This window comes from Lutzomyia longipalpis, chromosome 1 (assembly GCF_024334085.1).
Source record: "Lutzomyia longipalpis isolate SR_M1_2022 chromosome 1, ASM2433408v1".
Lineage (NCBI taxonomy): Eukaryota > Metazoa > Arthropoda > Insecta > Diptera > Psychodidae > Lutzomyia > Lutzomyia longipalpis.
The window spans coordinates 42,587,765-42,602,554 of record NC_074707.1 but is presented as its reverse complement, the minus strand read 5'-3'; the positions used below and the strand labels follow the sequence as shown (position 1 = coordinate 42,602,554).

The 14,790-nt window shown below is 35.8% G+C and overlaps 5 protein-coding genes across 9 annotated transcripts in view; 1 reads left to right on the top strand and 4 right to left on the bottom strand.

The window, feature by feature from the left end:
• LOC129787458 (fork head domain-containing protein FD4-like) overlaps window positions 1-14,790 on the bottom strand; it is a 416,355-nt gene that overhangs the window by 207,263 nt on the left and 194,302 nt on the right. The gene's annotated exons all lie outside the window — the stretch shown is intronic.
• LOC129787473 (HIG1 domain family member 1A, mitochondrial-like) overlaps window positions 1-14,790 on the bottom strand; it is a 170,434-nt gene that overhangs the window by 155,115 nt on the left and 529 nt on the right. The gene's annotated exons all lie outside the window — the stretch shown is intronic.
• On the top strand, window positions 143-1,863 carry LOC129787470 (trafficking protein particle complex subunit 6b). 2 transcript variants are annotated; one of them, XM_055823076.1, is made up of 3 exons: window positions 143-276; window positions 351-770; window positions 1,567-1,863. In XM_055823076.1, exons 1-2 carry the CDS (start codon window positions 208-210, stop codon window positions 750-752), a joined length of 471 nt encoding a protein of 156 aa, XP_055679051.1. In that variant the 5' UTR covers window positions 143-207; the 3' UTR covers window positions 753-770; window positions 1,567-1,863. The 2 variants fall into 2 exon arrangements, with proteins under 2 accessions (XP_055679051.1, XP_055679050.1); XM_055823075.1 differs by having other exon boundaries at window positions 149-276; window positions 345-770.
• LOC129787437 (prostatic acid phosphatase) lies at window positions 1,791-8,260 on the bottom strand. 2 transcript variants are annotated; one of them, XM_055823013.1, is made up of 5 exons: window positions 7,901-8,260; window positions 7,688-7,789; window positions 5,534-6,220; window positions 5,117-5,381; window positions 1,791-2,879 (listed from the first exon to the last, which is right to left on the bottom strand). In XM_055823013.1, exons 1-5 carry the CDS (start codon window positions 8,027-8,029, stop codon window positions 2,761-2,763), a joined length of 1,302 nt encoding a protein of 433 aa, XP_055678988.1. In that variant the 5' UTR covers window positions 8,030-8,260; the 3' UTR covers window positions 1,791-2,760. The 2 variants fall into 2 exon arrangements, with proteins under 2 accessions (XP_055678988.1, XP_055678987.1); XM_055823012.1 differs by having other exon boundaries at window positions 1,791-2,455; window positions 7,901-8,259.
• LOC129787445 (uncharacterized) lies at window positions 8,796-13,165 on the bottom strand. 3 transcript variants are annotated; one of them, XM_055823025.1, is made up of 6 exons: window positions 13,046-13,165; window positions 12,552-12,975; window positions 12,252-12,476; window positions 11,888-12,194; window positions 11,725-11,829; window positions 9,832-11,461 (listed from the first exon to the last, which is right to left on the bottom strand). In XM_055823025.1, exons 1-6 carry the CDS (start codon window positions 13,052-13,054, stop codon window positions 11,437-11,439), a joined length of 1,095 nt encoding a protein of 364 aa, XP_055679000.1. In that variant the 5' UTR covers window positions 13,055-13,165; the 3' UTR covers window positions 9,832-11,436. The 3 variants fall into 3 exon arrangements, with proteins under 3 accessions (XP_055678998.1, XP_055679000.1, XP_055678999.1); XM_055823023.1 differs by lacking the exon at window positions 9,832-11,461 and adding an exon at window positions 8,796-8,942 and having other exon boundaries at window positions 11,888-12,476; XM_055823024.1 differs by having other exon boundaries at window positions 11,888-12,476.

The window sequence follows — 14,790 nt, the reverse complement described above, 5'->3', positions numbered from 1 at the left end:
GACCCCCAAAAGTGAGAAAAAATTAGCGGAAAAACAAGAAAAATAGCATTTTTGTGGAAAAAAACAAAAACATGTCCGTTAAATTCAAATCTTACACTTTTTAGGGTTGCCTCATCAAAGAAAATAAGATAAACCGGAAATGTGAGGTTAGGTTTGTTGTTTTTGTGAGAAAAAAAACTGTTTTTTCGTGAAAAATCCACAAAAATAATGTCTGAGGACGCAGTTTTGGAGTGTTTGCACATTGAACTTGTGAATTACATTCTGTCGGATAAGGGGGTAAGGAAATCCTACGGAAAACTTGCTAAAGAAGCCTCAAATTCTAACTCAAAATCTCTTCCGGGAAGGAACAGGTGAAGAACACGGAGAATGACCTTTCGGATTTGGAGTACATTGGCTTCACGACGGGCTATAGGATCATTGAACGTCTCACGAGGGAATGGCCACGGTTCAAGGATGAATTGGAGACGCTAAAGTTCATCTGCACGGACTTTTGGTCTTCCATCTACAAGAAGCAAATCGACAATCTCCGGACGAATCATCAGGGAGTGTATGTGCTTCAGGACAATGCATTCCGTTTTCTCATGAAGATCTCAACGGGTACGCAGTACTTGGAGCACGCCCCGAAGTATGTGGCTTTCACGTGTGGCCTCATCAGGGGGAGTTTGCTGAATTTGGGAATCAATAGCACGGTTACGGCGGAAGTTCAGGCAATGCCATCCTGCAAGTTTCACATTCAAGTCAACAGGACGTGAAGAAGAGGAGAGAGAGAGGTAAGGATGAAGAATGATTAATATTAGAAGGATTTGAGGGAATACTGATTGACTTAGAATAATAGTTCTTAATGTTTTTAAGGTTTTTAATGACTAAATTCTAACTTAAAAAAACAATTCTTTGCGAGGAAAAATAGAATCTTTCTTTCTTAAACATTGAAATAAGAAATTCTTGAATGCTTAGAATATTTTAGAGATTTAAGAAGAAGATTTAGAATGAAGTCGTTATACGAATAATTAATAAATTCCGTCTAATTTAGCTAAAGTATTTTTTTAAAGAAAAAGTGTATCAATCTAAAATTTTTAAGAAGAATTAGGGGTCGATTCTGATAAAAATCTTTACTTTTTCTTTTCCAAAAACTTGAAAGTTTTAAGATTTTGACAATTTATCTTTTAAAATCGTTCTATCGTAGTTCTATAAATGTAAAACAAGGAAATTTTTGCTCTAAAATCATTAACGAGCCCTAGAAAAGTAATTTTTCTTCAAAAATCTTATAAGAGCTTCCCCAAAATACCTATACCAAAAATCTTATAACCGAAGAATTGTAAGAAAAGAAAAGATTTTTGTCAGAATCTACCCCATAATTGCAAAAACTATATTATTTTTAAGCACAATAATTCGTTTAAGTTTAATTAAACATTTTCATCTAATGAGAAAGATTAAAAAGGATTTTCTCCCACAAAACAAACCTTCAAACATAATCTTTGCTTGTTTTTCTCACTCCTGCCCATTTCATACATCTTCACTGCTGTCATTTAACATCTAAATTTACGACGCTCTATCTAATTTTTCCAGCACGTGGGAAATGTGGTGCAAGACGTGGAAATAGGCGTGATAAAAATACCAACAACAGCAACACGTTGGGCAGATTTCTTTATTCTACAATATTGCGCATGGGGGACTAAGTAAATACTTTCCATTATTAAGAGAATTGTTTTGCTGTCACGCAATCTTCCTCCGTATGGGGATTGTCTCTGCAGCAGCCAGCAGAATGGGAAGCCAATAAATCCACACTCATGTATAATCTTTCCAAATATTTATTTATCAAACTCTGAATAATGATTTTAAGAATAAAAATATTTGAGACACAAATTTTGGTTTTTTTTCTTGTTAAAATTTTACAAATCTTCAACGTTTTTTAGCGAAAATATATATATTTCTATGCTCTCATAAAATCTCCCGAGATATTTGGTCTCTGAGTAGGTTTTTTTTCTGTCAATGGCGTTGGATAAATATTCATTGTGATAAAATTGTTTAAATTGTATTAAAAGCTTCAATCTGCGTCCCTTCAACACACACAACAAACACACAAATAACAGAAATAATTTTTATAAAATCTGGGAATTTGATCGATTAACAGCAGTCTCATGTTGGGAAGGAAATCTCGTCTTTTAGAATGAAGTTATTGTTGTAGCATAAAATAGCATATAGGGTGTTTAAAGAAAAAGATTTTAAAAGCAGCAATTGAAGGATGAAAGCGCGCGTGAAAAGGCGTGAAAATAGGAAAAGAAAAGTTAGTCTAGTTTGCTCGTTCAGATCAATTGTGATCTCCTCGATGGTCCCGTGCGAATGTTGTAGAGTTCCTGGTAGTGCCGACGACGGTTGTAGGTGATGGCAGCATAGACGAGCATCAGGACAAGAAGAAGTGCAAGGCAGGATGTAACAAGCACAGTCACAGCAACGACTTTAATGAAATAGAAAAAATATGCTTTTCTTGTCTCTTCTTCATGATATAGCATGTTAGCATAAATGAAGCATAAAATGAACTACATAGATATTATTTTAATTAATAAATTAATTGAAAAAAAAATGATCACAGTGCTACCATTTTCCATGATTTACAATAAAAAGAAAATCCAAAACATTTTTTTCTTTTAAATCAATCTTTAATTTACTACAAAAAAGTTTCTAAAAAACAAACTAAAGAAAGTAGTTACATTGTACTGTTATTGCAAATTTTATTTTCACTCTTCTAAAGCTTTCTAAAGTTTAAGTACTATCATCTGTAAGAAATTGTTGGATGTAGCTCGTCCCTTGCTTACTGCAATGACTTTGTATTGCATCGCAATCCTCAAATGAATCCCACAAGCTCGGAGCAATACAATAAGCTTTTTTGATTGGTTTTTTTTGAAAGTTTTTTAGAATTAAGAATTTGGGATTTTTACGTTGATAAAAAGGATGAGAAAAGAAATTATTTATTTAGCATAAAAGATTTTACTTTGTTCTTTGTTAAAAAAAATATATTTATAAGCAAGTTCAGTTCGGGAGTTTGGCGTGAAGGAAGCATTTTTTTTTTAATATTTAGAACTTTAAATATTTCGAAGATTTTTATATTAAAAAAATATAAAACTTAATTCGGCTGCAGAAGTAAAATGAAAAGTAATTTTTTTGCCTAATTTTTAACAGTATTTTAGAATCCTCTGATTAAGAATTTTAGCTTATAAATTCTTAAAGAATTTTTCTTTAATTTACGCCTTAAAGAAGTTTTTATGCAATTCTTAAAAAATAATGTCTAGTTTATTTTAATTGTAAAATTATAATATGTTACAAAAATGCCAATTAAACAGAAGTTAGTTAAAGTAACTAACTTGAATTGTTTTATGGACGATAAATTTGAACAATATTCAGAGAATAATAAAAAATCTGTAGCACTAATTTCTCTTTTAATAGGGAACGTGGCCCAATTCGGACCTCTAAAGGTCCGCGCAGAATGAGAAAATAATGGTATAAAAAATGAAATGCAATATTCTTAAATTTAGTACCATTTTAAAGCTCATTTAATGCTCTTTTCAATCCCAAAACTTTATACATTTAAAGTTTAATCAGTTTTAAGTAATAATGGATTGAAAAAGACCTTAAAAAGTCCGTAATGGGCCACGTTCCCCTACATTTTTTTTCTTTACTAAAAAAAGAAATAAATTTGCATATTGTTGGAAACAATTAAATCATTTACGACCCAAATGCACAAATGCTTCGAGTTTTACTTTTTACGCCAATTAAACGTGAAAATTGCAAACAGATAAGAGTAATTAATTTTGCAATAAATTATGCTTTTCATTTGTACGTAGGAAATTCCCACGCCAAAATCCAAAATTGAACTTTTAGCTGTGTTTCTTTCAGACACAGCTTTTGTGTACCGAGCAAAATCGAAAGTCGTCAGATCGGGCTCAAACTTGGGATGAGCACGAATTAGGGTCCCCACATTCCAAAAAACGTATGCGCCAAAAATAAGTTTTTTCCGGCCGGCCGGCCGTCCGGCCGTCCGGCCGGCCGGCCGGAGTACAACGCTAATTTGCGAGAGAACGGTAATAGATAGAGACTTGCGGTAAACGGCAAAGTTTAAATATCGACTGGAAGACGTCCGATTATGAGGTCAAATCAACCCCCCCACCCCCCCGTCCGCCATTTTGAATAACCTCAAAATTTTGTTTTCGCTATATCTCAGCCGCTATTATAGCTAGAATCTGAAATTTTGATATGTTGTAAAGGCCATCAGGAGCTTTCCAACGATACCTCATTTTCGAAAATCGGTCAAGCCGTTTAGTCAATATGGCCGCCACAATTTTTCATCGAAAATCGACCATAACTCGAAAACGGCTTGACCGATTTTGATCAACCCGGTGTCAAATGAAAGATCTCAACAAACCCTACAACTCTCTAGAACATCCGAAGTTTCAAAAGTGACCGCTAGGGGGCCAAAAATCAAAAACAAAATTTTCGATGAGTTTTCGATGAATATCTCGAAAACGACGACATAATTTTTTTTCATTTTTTCATATGTTGTAGCTGACCATATTATCTAGCTTCATGCCAAAAATGAAGAAAATCTATGGATCCGTTCTCGAGATATAGCCTTCCAAAGTTGGCATGTCTTATCTCGGGTTCTACAAGTCCGATCTTGGTCAACTCAAGCGCAAATGAAAGGTTTCGAGAAACCCTACAAATGTCTAGAACATTGCAACTTCGAGAAATGACCGCAAGAGGCGCTAAAATCGAAAACAAAGTTTTCGAAAATTTCGAACTCGAATTTTTCGAAAATGGCGACATAAATTTTTTTCATTTTTCGCTATGTTATAGCTGACTTCAAGACCTTTCAAACAAAAAAAAATTTATGAAAATCTATGGATCCGTTCTCGAAATATGGCCTTCTAAAGATTTATTAGCGTATGACTTTTCTACTTTTCCCGACTTTGCGCGTATTTAAATTAATTCGCGTTATAGTTTGCTCTCACAAAATTGGTACACTGAAAGAAACACAGCTCCCGTAAGCTTGGTCAGCTTACCAGTACATTTTCTTTGCAAAAAGAAAAATAGAAATAAATAAATAAAAATATATTTGACTTACTTGGAGAGGACGGCGAAGAGAGGTCTACCTCCTCGTAGCTCATGGTCATGAGGGGGAGCTTGCATTCAGCCTCCCAATCTGTTGGCAAGAGATCCTTGTAGAGTGTGAACATTTTGTCAAGAGGGCACGATGGGCCACACCGGGGGATGTTCATTGCTTCGGGTTCAGCTGTTGTGTTTTTGTAGAAAACCGAAATGTAGGGCTTTTCATCAATCAATCGCATCTCCAGCATCACGCACGCTGCGAATGGTGGGCTATGGGGTGGCTGCAAAGTTTATGTAAATGATTTTGTGTGGAACAATACTCTGTGAAGAATTATCTTTGAGGAGGGGAAAAGTTTGTTGGAGCTTGGTCTTATCAACGAGGAAAAGCATTTTTTTGATTGCATTGAGTAAATATTTGATGGAATATACTCACGTCGAAGAGGCCAAGGATGTTGAGGAGGTTGGCAACGGTGGTGTCATGGGCACTGTAAATCCACAGCGATCGATCAGGTTTCAGAGTCCCTAAAGTTTTATTCTTGAAACGTTCCAGCATTTCCTTGAGAATCGGACCGGACTTTAGGCGTGCCAGCTGCGGGGTGCTGCAGTACGTGCTGAAGGATTTCGCTGAAATCCATTCCATGTCACCCGGGAAGATGGGCTTGGTCCATTCGGGGAGGGTTTTGTTGTGAATCGATTCGATGAGTAAGCAACTGTAGAGCATCTGAACCCCCTCGAGGCTATTTATTTGGCGCCCAGTATTTGCTGAAAGGTATTCATACAGCCCCTGGAATCTCTTATTGAGCTCCTTGTATTCCTCCGAACGACGTCGCTTCTTCAGGGCATACTGATACGCCGGGCAGGCCTTCTTGGAAGCCAATAAGAGATCCAATTTTTCGGGCATTGTATGCACCGGGATTGGTTGCCATTTGAGATCCTCATTCCACACATCATGGCCCATTGGAGGGAAGAAACCCGCCAGGTTGGACAGAGCACTCTGGAGTGTTCTCTCCACGTCGGTGGATCGTACGAAGATCTCATTGCGGGAGTAGGTTTCATTCACAAGACTCCCATAGCGATTCCTCAACCATTTTCCCAATTCGTAGTGTTGCCTCTTGCCCACCTGCAAAAAGGAAGATGCGTCAATGAATTTGCTTGTAAAGAAGGTTTTGCTTCCCCAAAAAAGGTCAATGTCTTTTATTATGAGAAGTTTAATTTAGAGCAGCTTCAGCAAAAAAATATGTTTTATTTAACACTGGGCAGCAGAATTATTTTATTACAGCCAGAAAATGATTTTTATTCTTTTTTTTAATGATAAAATTCTTTCAAGTCGTGATCATTGAGAATTCTAAATTTCCACATAAAATTCGACTTGAATAATTTTTAAAGCTCTTGGAATTACTTTTTAATTTAATTTTATTGTTTCTGATAAAAATATATTAATCACACTTTTCGTGCGCCTAAAAAATAATTGAATAGGGAATAAAATTCTTCTTTCTTATCAAGAATGGTTCTAATACGCCCCTTTATTTTCTGATCATTATACAGATTCTTTTAACCAAGCTAAGCTCTGAGAAATAGAATATCTTTGAGGAAGAAAACGTGTTACGCCTTGGATATTTTATTGCCTTCCTTTTCTTGGAAGGCTCCTAGTCGTAAAATAATTTACTCTGCAGAGATTTTCACTTTCTTGAATATTCTTGGCATAGTAAAAGAACTGAACAGGTCAAATTGTTGACATAAAGATTTTTAAGGGGATTAAAAATATTCATTTTAATTTACAAATCTTTAATTTTTAGCACTAACTTGACTATCTAAATGACTCATATTATTTTGCCAAAAAAGTTCTACATTTAGATAATTAACAGCTCATTCAGCCTTGACTAATTCTAAGCTGAATAGAACTATAAAACGTGTTTTTTTTATCCTCATGTAATTTGGGACTTGGAGTCTCAGATTTGTGGAAAATAGAAAAAAGGTCATCATCAAAAAGTATCAAATGAATCAAATGACTTAAAATATCCTTTAAAATACAATACAACTTCCAAAAAGTTCTAAGTATTTTTGAAAGTAATTCTTTGATTATTCTGGATGATCCTATTCACCCTAGTAGACCCTAATTCAATAATAAAACTCATCAAAGTAAAAATGAAGAATTTTTAATGATCACTTTTTAGAAGAAACTTCAAGCGTGTCCTCACGAACTTTTTTTTTTTATTAAATTTGCTAAGTTTTTCCTTGTTAATTAACTCTATTAAAAAAAACTAAATTTTCCAATGATTGACAAAAAAATGTCGCGTGGTGTTATTTCAGTTCTTTTGTCTGCCTTCGCATCAACTTTTGTTTTCAATATCACTGATAAGCAAGTTGGGAAAGTCGAAATTCCCACAAAGAAGACAGAAATAGCTGTATTTACAATAAAACTCTGAATTGGGCTAAAATAAATCGTCATTTTTAATTATTTATTGAATGAATTTTTAAATTTTTGGAGCCTTCGCTAGAGGAAAAATTAAACAAAGATATTGAAAATGACAAAAAATGAAGGATTTTCCTGAGAGGAAGTTAAGAAAAAAAAAAGAATAATACTTACATTTGTTAGTTGACCCCAATCGACTCCATCCCATTCCGTTGGTGTCCGGTAGGGATCATTGGGGTAGGGATCAATCGGAGTCCTGTCGCCGTGTCGATACATCTGTTTGCGAGGTGGTAGTTTAAAGTACAAAGATGATTATCAGGGTAGCCCTAAACACACGGGTGGGATTGAAGGTCGTGACCTCCACGGTTGTGTGTCATTTCAACTCACCACATGTGCAAAAACGAGTTTCCCCGTCTTCTCCACACCTTCTTCCGTGGCTGTGGTGGCTGCAAACAGCAGCACCATCAGGAAGCCCACAATGGAGATCAGCCTCATTGAATGATGTGTCAGGAACATTTTACCTTCACTTGATATGTCTAATTCAAATGTGAATGGGGTGGGAGATCAAATTAGGAGATCACAGGATGTGGGGGCGAAACAATAAAATAAAATGTCGACACGGCAACAGAAAAATATGCTTTTAGCGCTAAAAAGTGGATAAAACTGTTTTTTTCTTCTTCTTTTTAAGACAACATCGCGCTAGCGTCAGCTTCGGAGTCTGATCAAAATGCTACTGGAGAGGAAAATTCCCCATCAGCTGTTACGGAGGGATTCACTTGGTATTCCACATAAAGAGATTTCTTTTAGTCTTTCTTTCAAGCCGAGCTCGAACTTTGTATGAGCACAAAAGGGAGTCAGGGCAATTATTTTATGTTATCAAATTCCGAATGATTTACTAAAGTTTTAGAACTGATCTTTAGATCTGTTCTAGATTATGTTATCAAGCTTTTTTTGAAAGAAAAATCTCTTAGATTAGACAAACTTTAGATCGAAAGGGCGTAATTTAAGAATTTAACAAAATTGTAAAATTCTCAGAGTTTTGTAGGATTGAAAAACCTAAAAAATAACTAAAAATAGCACTACAACCACTGAAAAATCCACTTTAACTAATAAATCAAATAACAACGCATGTTGTTGAAAAACCGTTACGAAAATTAGCTTCACATAACGAACTGCCTTACTCTGAAATTTACCTCAAATGTGGCAATCCCATTGCGCGGGAATTTCAAAAAGCACTCAACAGGTTGAAAAATTTTTTTTTGCAAAAATAAAAAAACAAATTTTTTTAAAATAAATTATTATATTTTTAAAAAACTTTTGTACTAAAGATTTCTATCACAGATTGATGTTTTCTCTCACAGCCAGTTTGCGGTTTTTATGTAGCGCCAATTCGCGCGATGTATTTTATGCGGAGCATTGAATGAGAAACCTGAAAAATACAAGGATTTCCATTAGAATTGTGAACAAGTGGGGGGAAAGCAGCGGCAATAAATTAGAATTTGCAATTTAATTTTATTCAAAAAACGTTTAAATACACACTGAACCTATTTCTCAACGGAATCGCTAATAAATTGTGAATTTAAGGCAATTGCATCACAACTGTATGCAAAAATTGTCGCAAAGGTGTTCTAAAGAATGTCGCTAAAATTTTTTTTGGAAAAAATCATTCTCTGTGAGAATTTAATTAGGAAGCACCGAAAACGATTTTTAATATTCTTTTTGTATATTATTTTAAATAATTTTTATAAATAATCGCACTAAAAATCTCAAATACAAAAATTCTAAGGAGAGTTGAAAAATATCCAAGATTTAAGATTTAAGACGAAGAGTTCGTATTTTTTTTAACTTTAAATTCTGCTCTAAATATCGCATTCTTAACGCTAATCAATGATCTTTGGGCATTGTTTTGTTTGTTTGTTTGTTTTTCATACGTACCACAAAAGCATCGAGAAAACTGTTTGTTTTCAGTTTTGGACACTAAACGGTGCATAATATCGTTGGTCAATGGTCGCAATGGTTTGGGCCGCTTTTTGCATCTCTGACACTTTCTCCATTTGATTTCAATTAAATCAGCAAGTCGCTGCTGCAACCGTGTTGCACGTCTCTCTTTTATTTTCAGTCTCCGCACAAAGTCTTCTTCTCACTTTGATCATTTTCGCTACGTACCGCAACGTATCTTTTTTCACTACCCTTTACCCACTGTGCAGGTTATTTAATACGTTTATGCTGGTGAGTTCAGAACATAATGATTTGAAGTACAATCTCTTAGTTCTTTCCTTCTCTTTGCAAAACAGAACCTAATTTTGACCTTTTTAACAAAGAAAAATTAACGCTTTTGCCCTAAAATTGACAATCTTCCTCAGGTCCCCTAATCTAAAGGAAACCTAGACCTTGCATTGAGATTTGCGGTCGAACGGAAAATGAGACGCAGCTTTAATGTGTTTCAGTGACGTTTTGGTAAAATTGCTTAATAGGTATAAAATGATTTATGATTCTAAACACGATAGAACTGAAAACTGAGTTCTTAACGTTTTAATATTTTCTAAACCTTAGCAAATTGTAGAAGTGAAGACTTTTCTAATTGTTTTTTTTTTTATTTCTACTTTTTGACATAGTCTCTGAATCAGGTTACGAAATTTCTGTTTTGCAAAAGAAGAAGGTAGAAAATAATTTTTAAGCTGTACTCCAGTATCAGTATAAACTATAATCCCCACATTGATGAACAGATGAGAAAGGTTTCAGGTGTTATTCCTTCCGACACTACCCGTTGACCTTTTATTGCTTATTGAAGTTCTGATTTTACGAGTGTCTTAAAAATCTACAGAACACACCCAATTTTTTTTAATCTTTGTACTGCACCTTTGCTAAAAACCAAACAGAATTAGTTATCGTCTTTGTCGTAAAAAAATAATTATCCGTGATCTGGGAAGGTCTTTTAAAGATGGTTAGAAGACTGTTTTAGAGATGTTGCTGCAAAATTAGACGAAGACGATGATTTCGTCTGGATTTTAACCAGGAGGAGACTTCGCAGCAATGTAATTCCGTTTCCGTTATGAATTTTCTATCATATAGAGCTTAACTTAACTTTACTTTAGGAGTTTTCTTGTCCAACAATTTATTTTAGGCCCTGAATGACATACAAAGACCCTTGGTTATCCCTCTACAAGTTCTCTCGTAATTTTTTAGTCGTTTCAGAATAGAGTTTTATCTTCATCATGAACATGGTTTTCATGAAAAACGATGATAATGACGTAGTTTTACTCTTCAAGTTCCTTTTCATTTTTCTTTTTCTTAAATCAACATAATCTCAGTGTGGTTCATGATCAGCTCTGTTCCGTTAAATAAACCCCACAAATTCATTTATAATTTTCTTTCTTTATTATTCCTTTAAAATGATATTCATTGACGACATTATTACATTTTTTTTTTCAATAAAATTTTACTCAAATAACCTACAACTACTTTCTCCAAAACAATCATCCCTCTTATTTACGTCTTCGGACATTTTGTCTATTTTTTCTTTCTTTTTTTTGGGTATATCTTGCAACAAAATACGTATATTTATACAAAAAACCTAACAAAGAACTATTATCGTTTTGTATTGACTACAAAAATTAAGAAGGAATATTCTATTTTTTTGTAAACTTCATTGTAAGCAATTCTATGTCAGAATATTAAGTTGAACGAGCAAAAAATGGAAGATGATTTTAAGAATGGATTTCTACGTTAAACTGAATGTCCTCTTTTCTCTATAATATTCGGAATCTCTTTTTCTTTGTTTTTTTTTATGGATAAACTTATTTTATTTTGTGAATTCCCCTCTTTTAGAGGAATATTCCCGGAAAAAATGGGAATTTTGTTAATTTTCTTTTCAACTCTTTTTTGCATGATCTTTTTTTTGCAAAACGCAGGACGTTTCTTCTCTACCATCTACGTGGTGGGCCGTTGCTACAATAAAAATTAAGTAATTGTAAGATTAGGTATTTTGATAAAATGAGGCATTATTGGCACAGGGGTAGGTTTTTTTCGTGATTATCCGCTCAATATTTCGGCAAAGTCGTACATTCTTTTTTTAATCAATATTTGGCCTCGAGATGAAAATGCTTCCGGAAGAATGAAAGATCCTCGATCATTGATCAACGCGATCAATGATACGTTCAAGGGGAGGGGCGATACTGCGAAAGAAGAAACACGGAATGCTTTGTACTTACCGATTTCCCATGCCACTGCCTCCTAGGGGTGGGAATCCCTGCCCATAGCCTCCATCCATGTCAAATCCACCACCACCACCTCGTCCACCAGGACCACCGCCGCGCCTATAATAATTTTTTAAATTTAATTTCCTCTCCTGCTTTTACTTGTTTTGCAACTTACATTGGTGGTGCACGTCGGGAGAACATCTCACCACCGCCGCCCATTCCTCCTCCACCACCACCACCACCGGAATTTCGGCCCATGAATTCCCCAGCACCACCGAAATCACCGCCTCTCATTGGTGGTGGGCCACCCCTTCGCATGTCATCAAAGAGCCCTCCACGGCGATCATCGTAGCCATCCTGGTTGAACATTTGTCGCTCTGGCAGAGCAAATCCCCGGCGATCCTCGTTGCTGAACCCAAAGCCGTCGTCGTCGAAGCGATCACTGTTGCCACCGCCCATGGGTCCACCGCGATCCATCATTCCTTTATTGGAAAAGGCATGAAGTGACTGAGCTTTAGACAAAAGGTCCATTATTGTACCTCTGTCCATCATTCCGCCGCCACGGTTCATGTCCATCGGTGGCATCATGTCGTCAAAGCCAAATTGATCCATATTGCGCATCCCGGGCTTTCCGCGCATTGCTGGAAAATCTGGACGATCGCGTTGGTAGGGATTGGGGCGTCCATTGGCACCACGATCACGACGCATTGGGCCGCCCTGATTGCCACCTCCTCCTCCTCCCATATTTCCACCACCCATTGGACCTGAAAGAATGCAAAACTCATCAATTTCCATCCTTTGCCTCTAAATTCCATCAAAATAAGGAAAATTCGGCTAACCTCTCATGTTGTTCCCCCTATTTGGGCCACCTTTATTCATTCCCGGACCCGGTGGACCTCTCATACCACCCATGGGACCCCTTGGGCCACCTGGACCACCACCCATATTCCCACCCATTGGACCACGATTCCCCATCGGTCCACGTTGATTCATCATCCCACCCCCGCCGCCGGGTCCCTTCTTCACCCCACCAGCACCACGTTCCTTCATCCGCCCACGCTCCACACTAATTGTCGTCCCCCGGAAGCTCGTGTTGTTGAGTGCAGCAATAGCATTGTCAGCCATCTCCTGTGTCTGCATGTGGACGAATCCACAGCGATTCATTATATCGCATTCCGTCACAACACCGAATTTCTCAAACAATCGACGCAAATCTTCGGGTTTTGTTCCCTGAGGGACGCTCCCCACAAAAACCTTCGTACGCTGCAAAAACCACAGAGAATTTCATTAATTTCCCATTTCCACCAACTTCTTTGGGACTCACTGCACGTACCGGTTGCATTTTTATTTGTTTAGCGTTTCGCAATAACGTGAAATAATGCAAAAATAAAAATTACTTTCTTTTTTTACTTGACAAAATGGCCAAAGGGGTGACTTACTCTTAGCCCAATAACAAGAGTGTCGTGGAGTATTCGAAGAATTTCCGCGGAGAAATCTACATTCATTAGGTCGTTAGATTTCTTTTTTTCCGTATTTCGTTGCAAAACTTTCTTTAGTTTTTGTTTTAGACAAAATTTTATAAAAATAATTAATAATTAATAAATAAAGAGGTAAAAAAAAATTATAGAAATAGTTAAAAGGAACTTTTCTTTAAAATTGCGTTAGTTTTCTTGTCTTTTTTCCAGAAGAACAAAATGAAAAAATATCGGAAAAATTTTAAAAAAAGTTCTTTTAACGGCCCAGAGAAGAAATTATTTGGAAAAAATATTTTTTAAAACCTTTTTTACACTATGTTTAAAACAACTTTGCATCAGAATTACATCTGGTTGTGATGTAAATGATCAACAAACGCTTTGTTCTAATTTATCTGCCAATTTTTCATGAATATCCGAGAAAACTGAAAATTCAGATCAAAATATTTTTTTTATTAATCAAACAAAACTTTAAACTCTAACTTTAATAAATAATTAAAATAATCTTAATAAGATTAATAATTTACTTAAGTTCTTTTTAATTTAATGAGCGATTTTCCTCCTAAAACATATCCTCCAAATCTTTAAGGAAAAATTAGGAAAATTATAAATTTCACATCAGAAGCAAAAAAATCCGGAGGAAATTGCGAAGAATGTGAGAAGCAGGTCAGAATGATTTAAAGCTCAATTAAATTCCTCGTTCACAACCGAGGCAAGAATCTTGCAATGAGACAAATTCTTCATCACTACAGAATCGCCCCATTACTCATCATACGCGCAACATAAAAAAAACGACAAGAACAAGCCAAGAAATTAGCATTAATCACATACTTTTTGCACCATCAATATCCCACGAGAGGTGTAAATGATAAATTTAATATGCCAATTAGAGCGAATGAAAGATGATCTTTTGCATTTTGGCGGTTAGAAGCAATTTGGAGGCTTCACAGAATTTTGAGGGACTCGCTCTCGGTATCATTCACTTTCCTTGACTTTTTCTCACATCCGATCGCTTCTTATTGTGCATTGTACAAAAAAATAATAATCACGAGTAGAACTTCAAATCAATCTCGTTAGTTGGGCGATTTGTAGCGCACAAGATCATCCCACATTTTAACAACTAATTTTTTTTTGTCGAAATTTCCCAATAATGAAACGCCTCCGTTTGGTGATGATGAAAATTGTCTATATAATTATTTTGTCTACAAATTTATTGATCACCTATCGAGGGGCAAAATTGATGTCAAGAGATAACTATCATTTGATTTACAATAATTTTGTGCAAGCAGCATAAAAGGCGCGAAAAAATTCCTTTTTATCAGCAAGTCGTTCGCTGATGTGGATTGCGGAATTCAGCGTGACACGTTGCCGGTGCGGAGCGCCAAGAAATGATCCATGGTAGTCAATTAAAATCCCATAAATTGTCGGGCAATAAAGACGAACACGAAAGTGATAAGCACACCTTAATTCTATTTAATTTAATTGCTGCGATAATTTCATGGCATCGCATCTTCTAGCGAGAATTGCCAGCGAAAAACATAAAATCTCAATTTGCCATTTGCCCGCACAGATCTCGTTTCTAATGTTATTTCACGTGGCAAATATT

Excerpts from the sequence above, each read along its gene's own strand:
- LOC129787445 (XM_055823023.1), bottom strand. Across the intron at positions 11,830-11,887 it reads TCCCGACGTGCACCACCAAT|GCGCGGCGGTGGTCCTGGTG; the intron begins GTAAGTTGCAAA and ends AAATTATTATAG. Across the intron at positions 8,943-11,724 it reads GGCAGTGGCATGGGAAATCG|GTTTCTCATTCAATGCTCCG; the intron begins GTAAGTACAAAG and ends TGTATTTTTCAG.
- LOC129787437 (XM_055823012.1), bottom strand. The coding sequence starts at position 8,029 with ATGTTCCTGACACATCATTCAATGAGGCTGATCTCCATTGTGGGCTTC. Across the intron at positions 5,382-5,533 it reads ACATCCTTGGCCTCTTCGAC|CCACCCCATAGCCCACCATT; the intron begins GTGAGTATATTC and ends TAAACTTTGCAG. Across the intron at positions 2,456-5,116 it reads CTCTTCGCCGTCCTCTCCAA|TCGTTGCTGTGACTGTGCTT; the intron begins GTAAGTCAAATA and ends ATTTCATTAAAG.
- LOC129787470 (XM_055823075.1), top strand. The coding sequence starts at position 208 with ATGTCTGAGGACGCAGTTTTGGAGTGTTTGCACATTGAACTTGTGAAT. Across the intron at positions 277-344 it reads ACATTCTGTCGGATAAGGGG|GAACAGGTGAAGAACACGGA; the intron begins GTAAGGAAATCC and ends TCTTCCGGGAAG.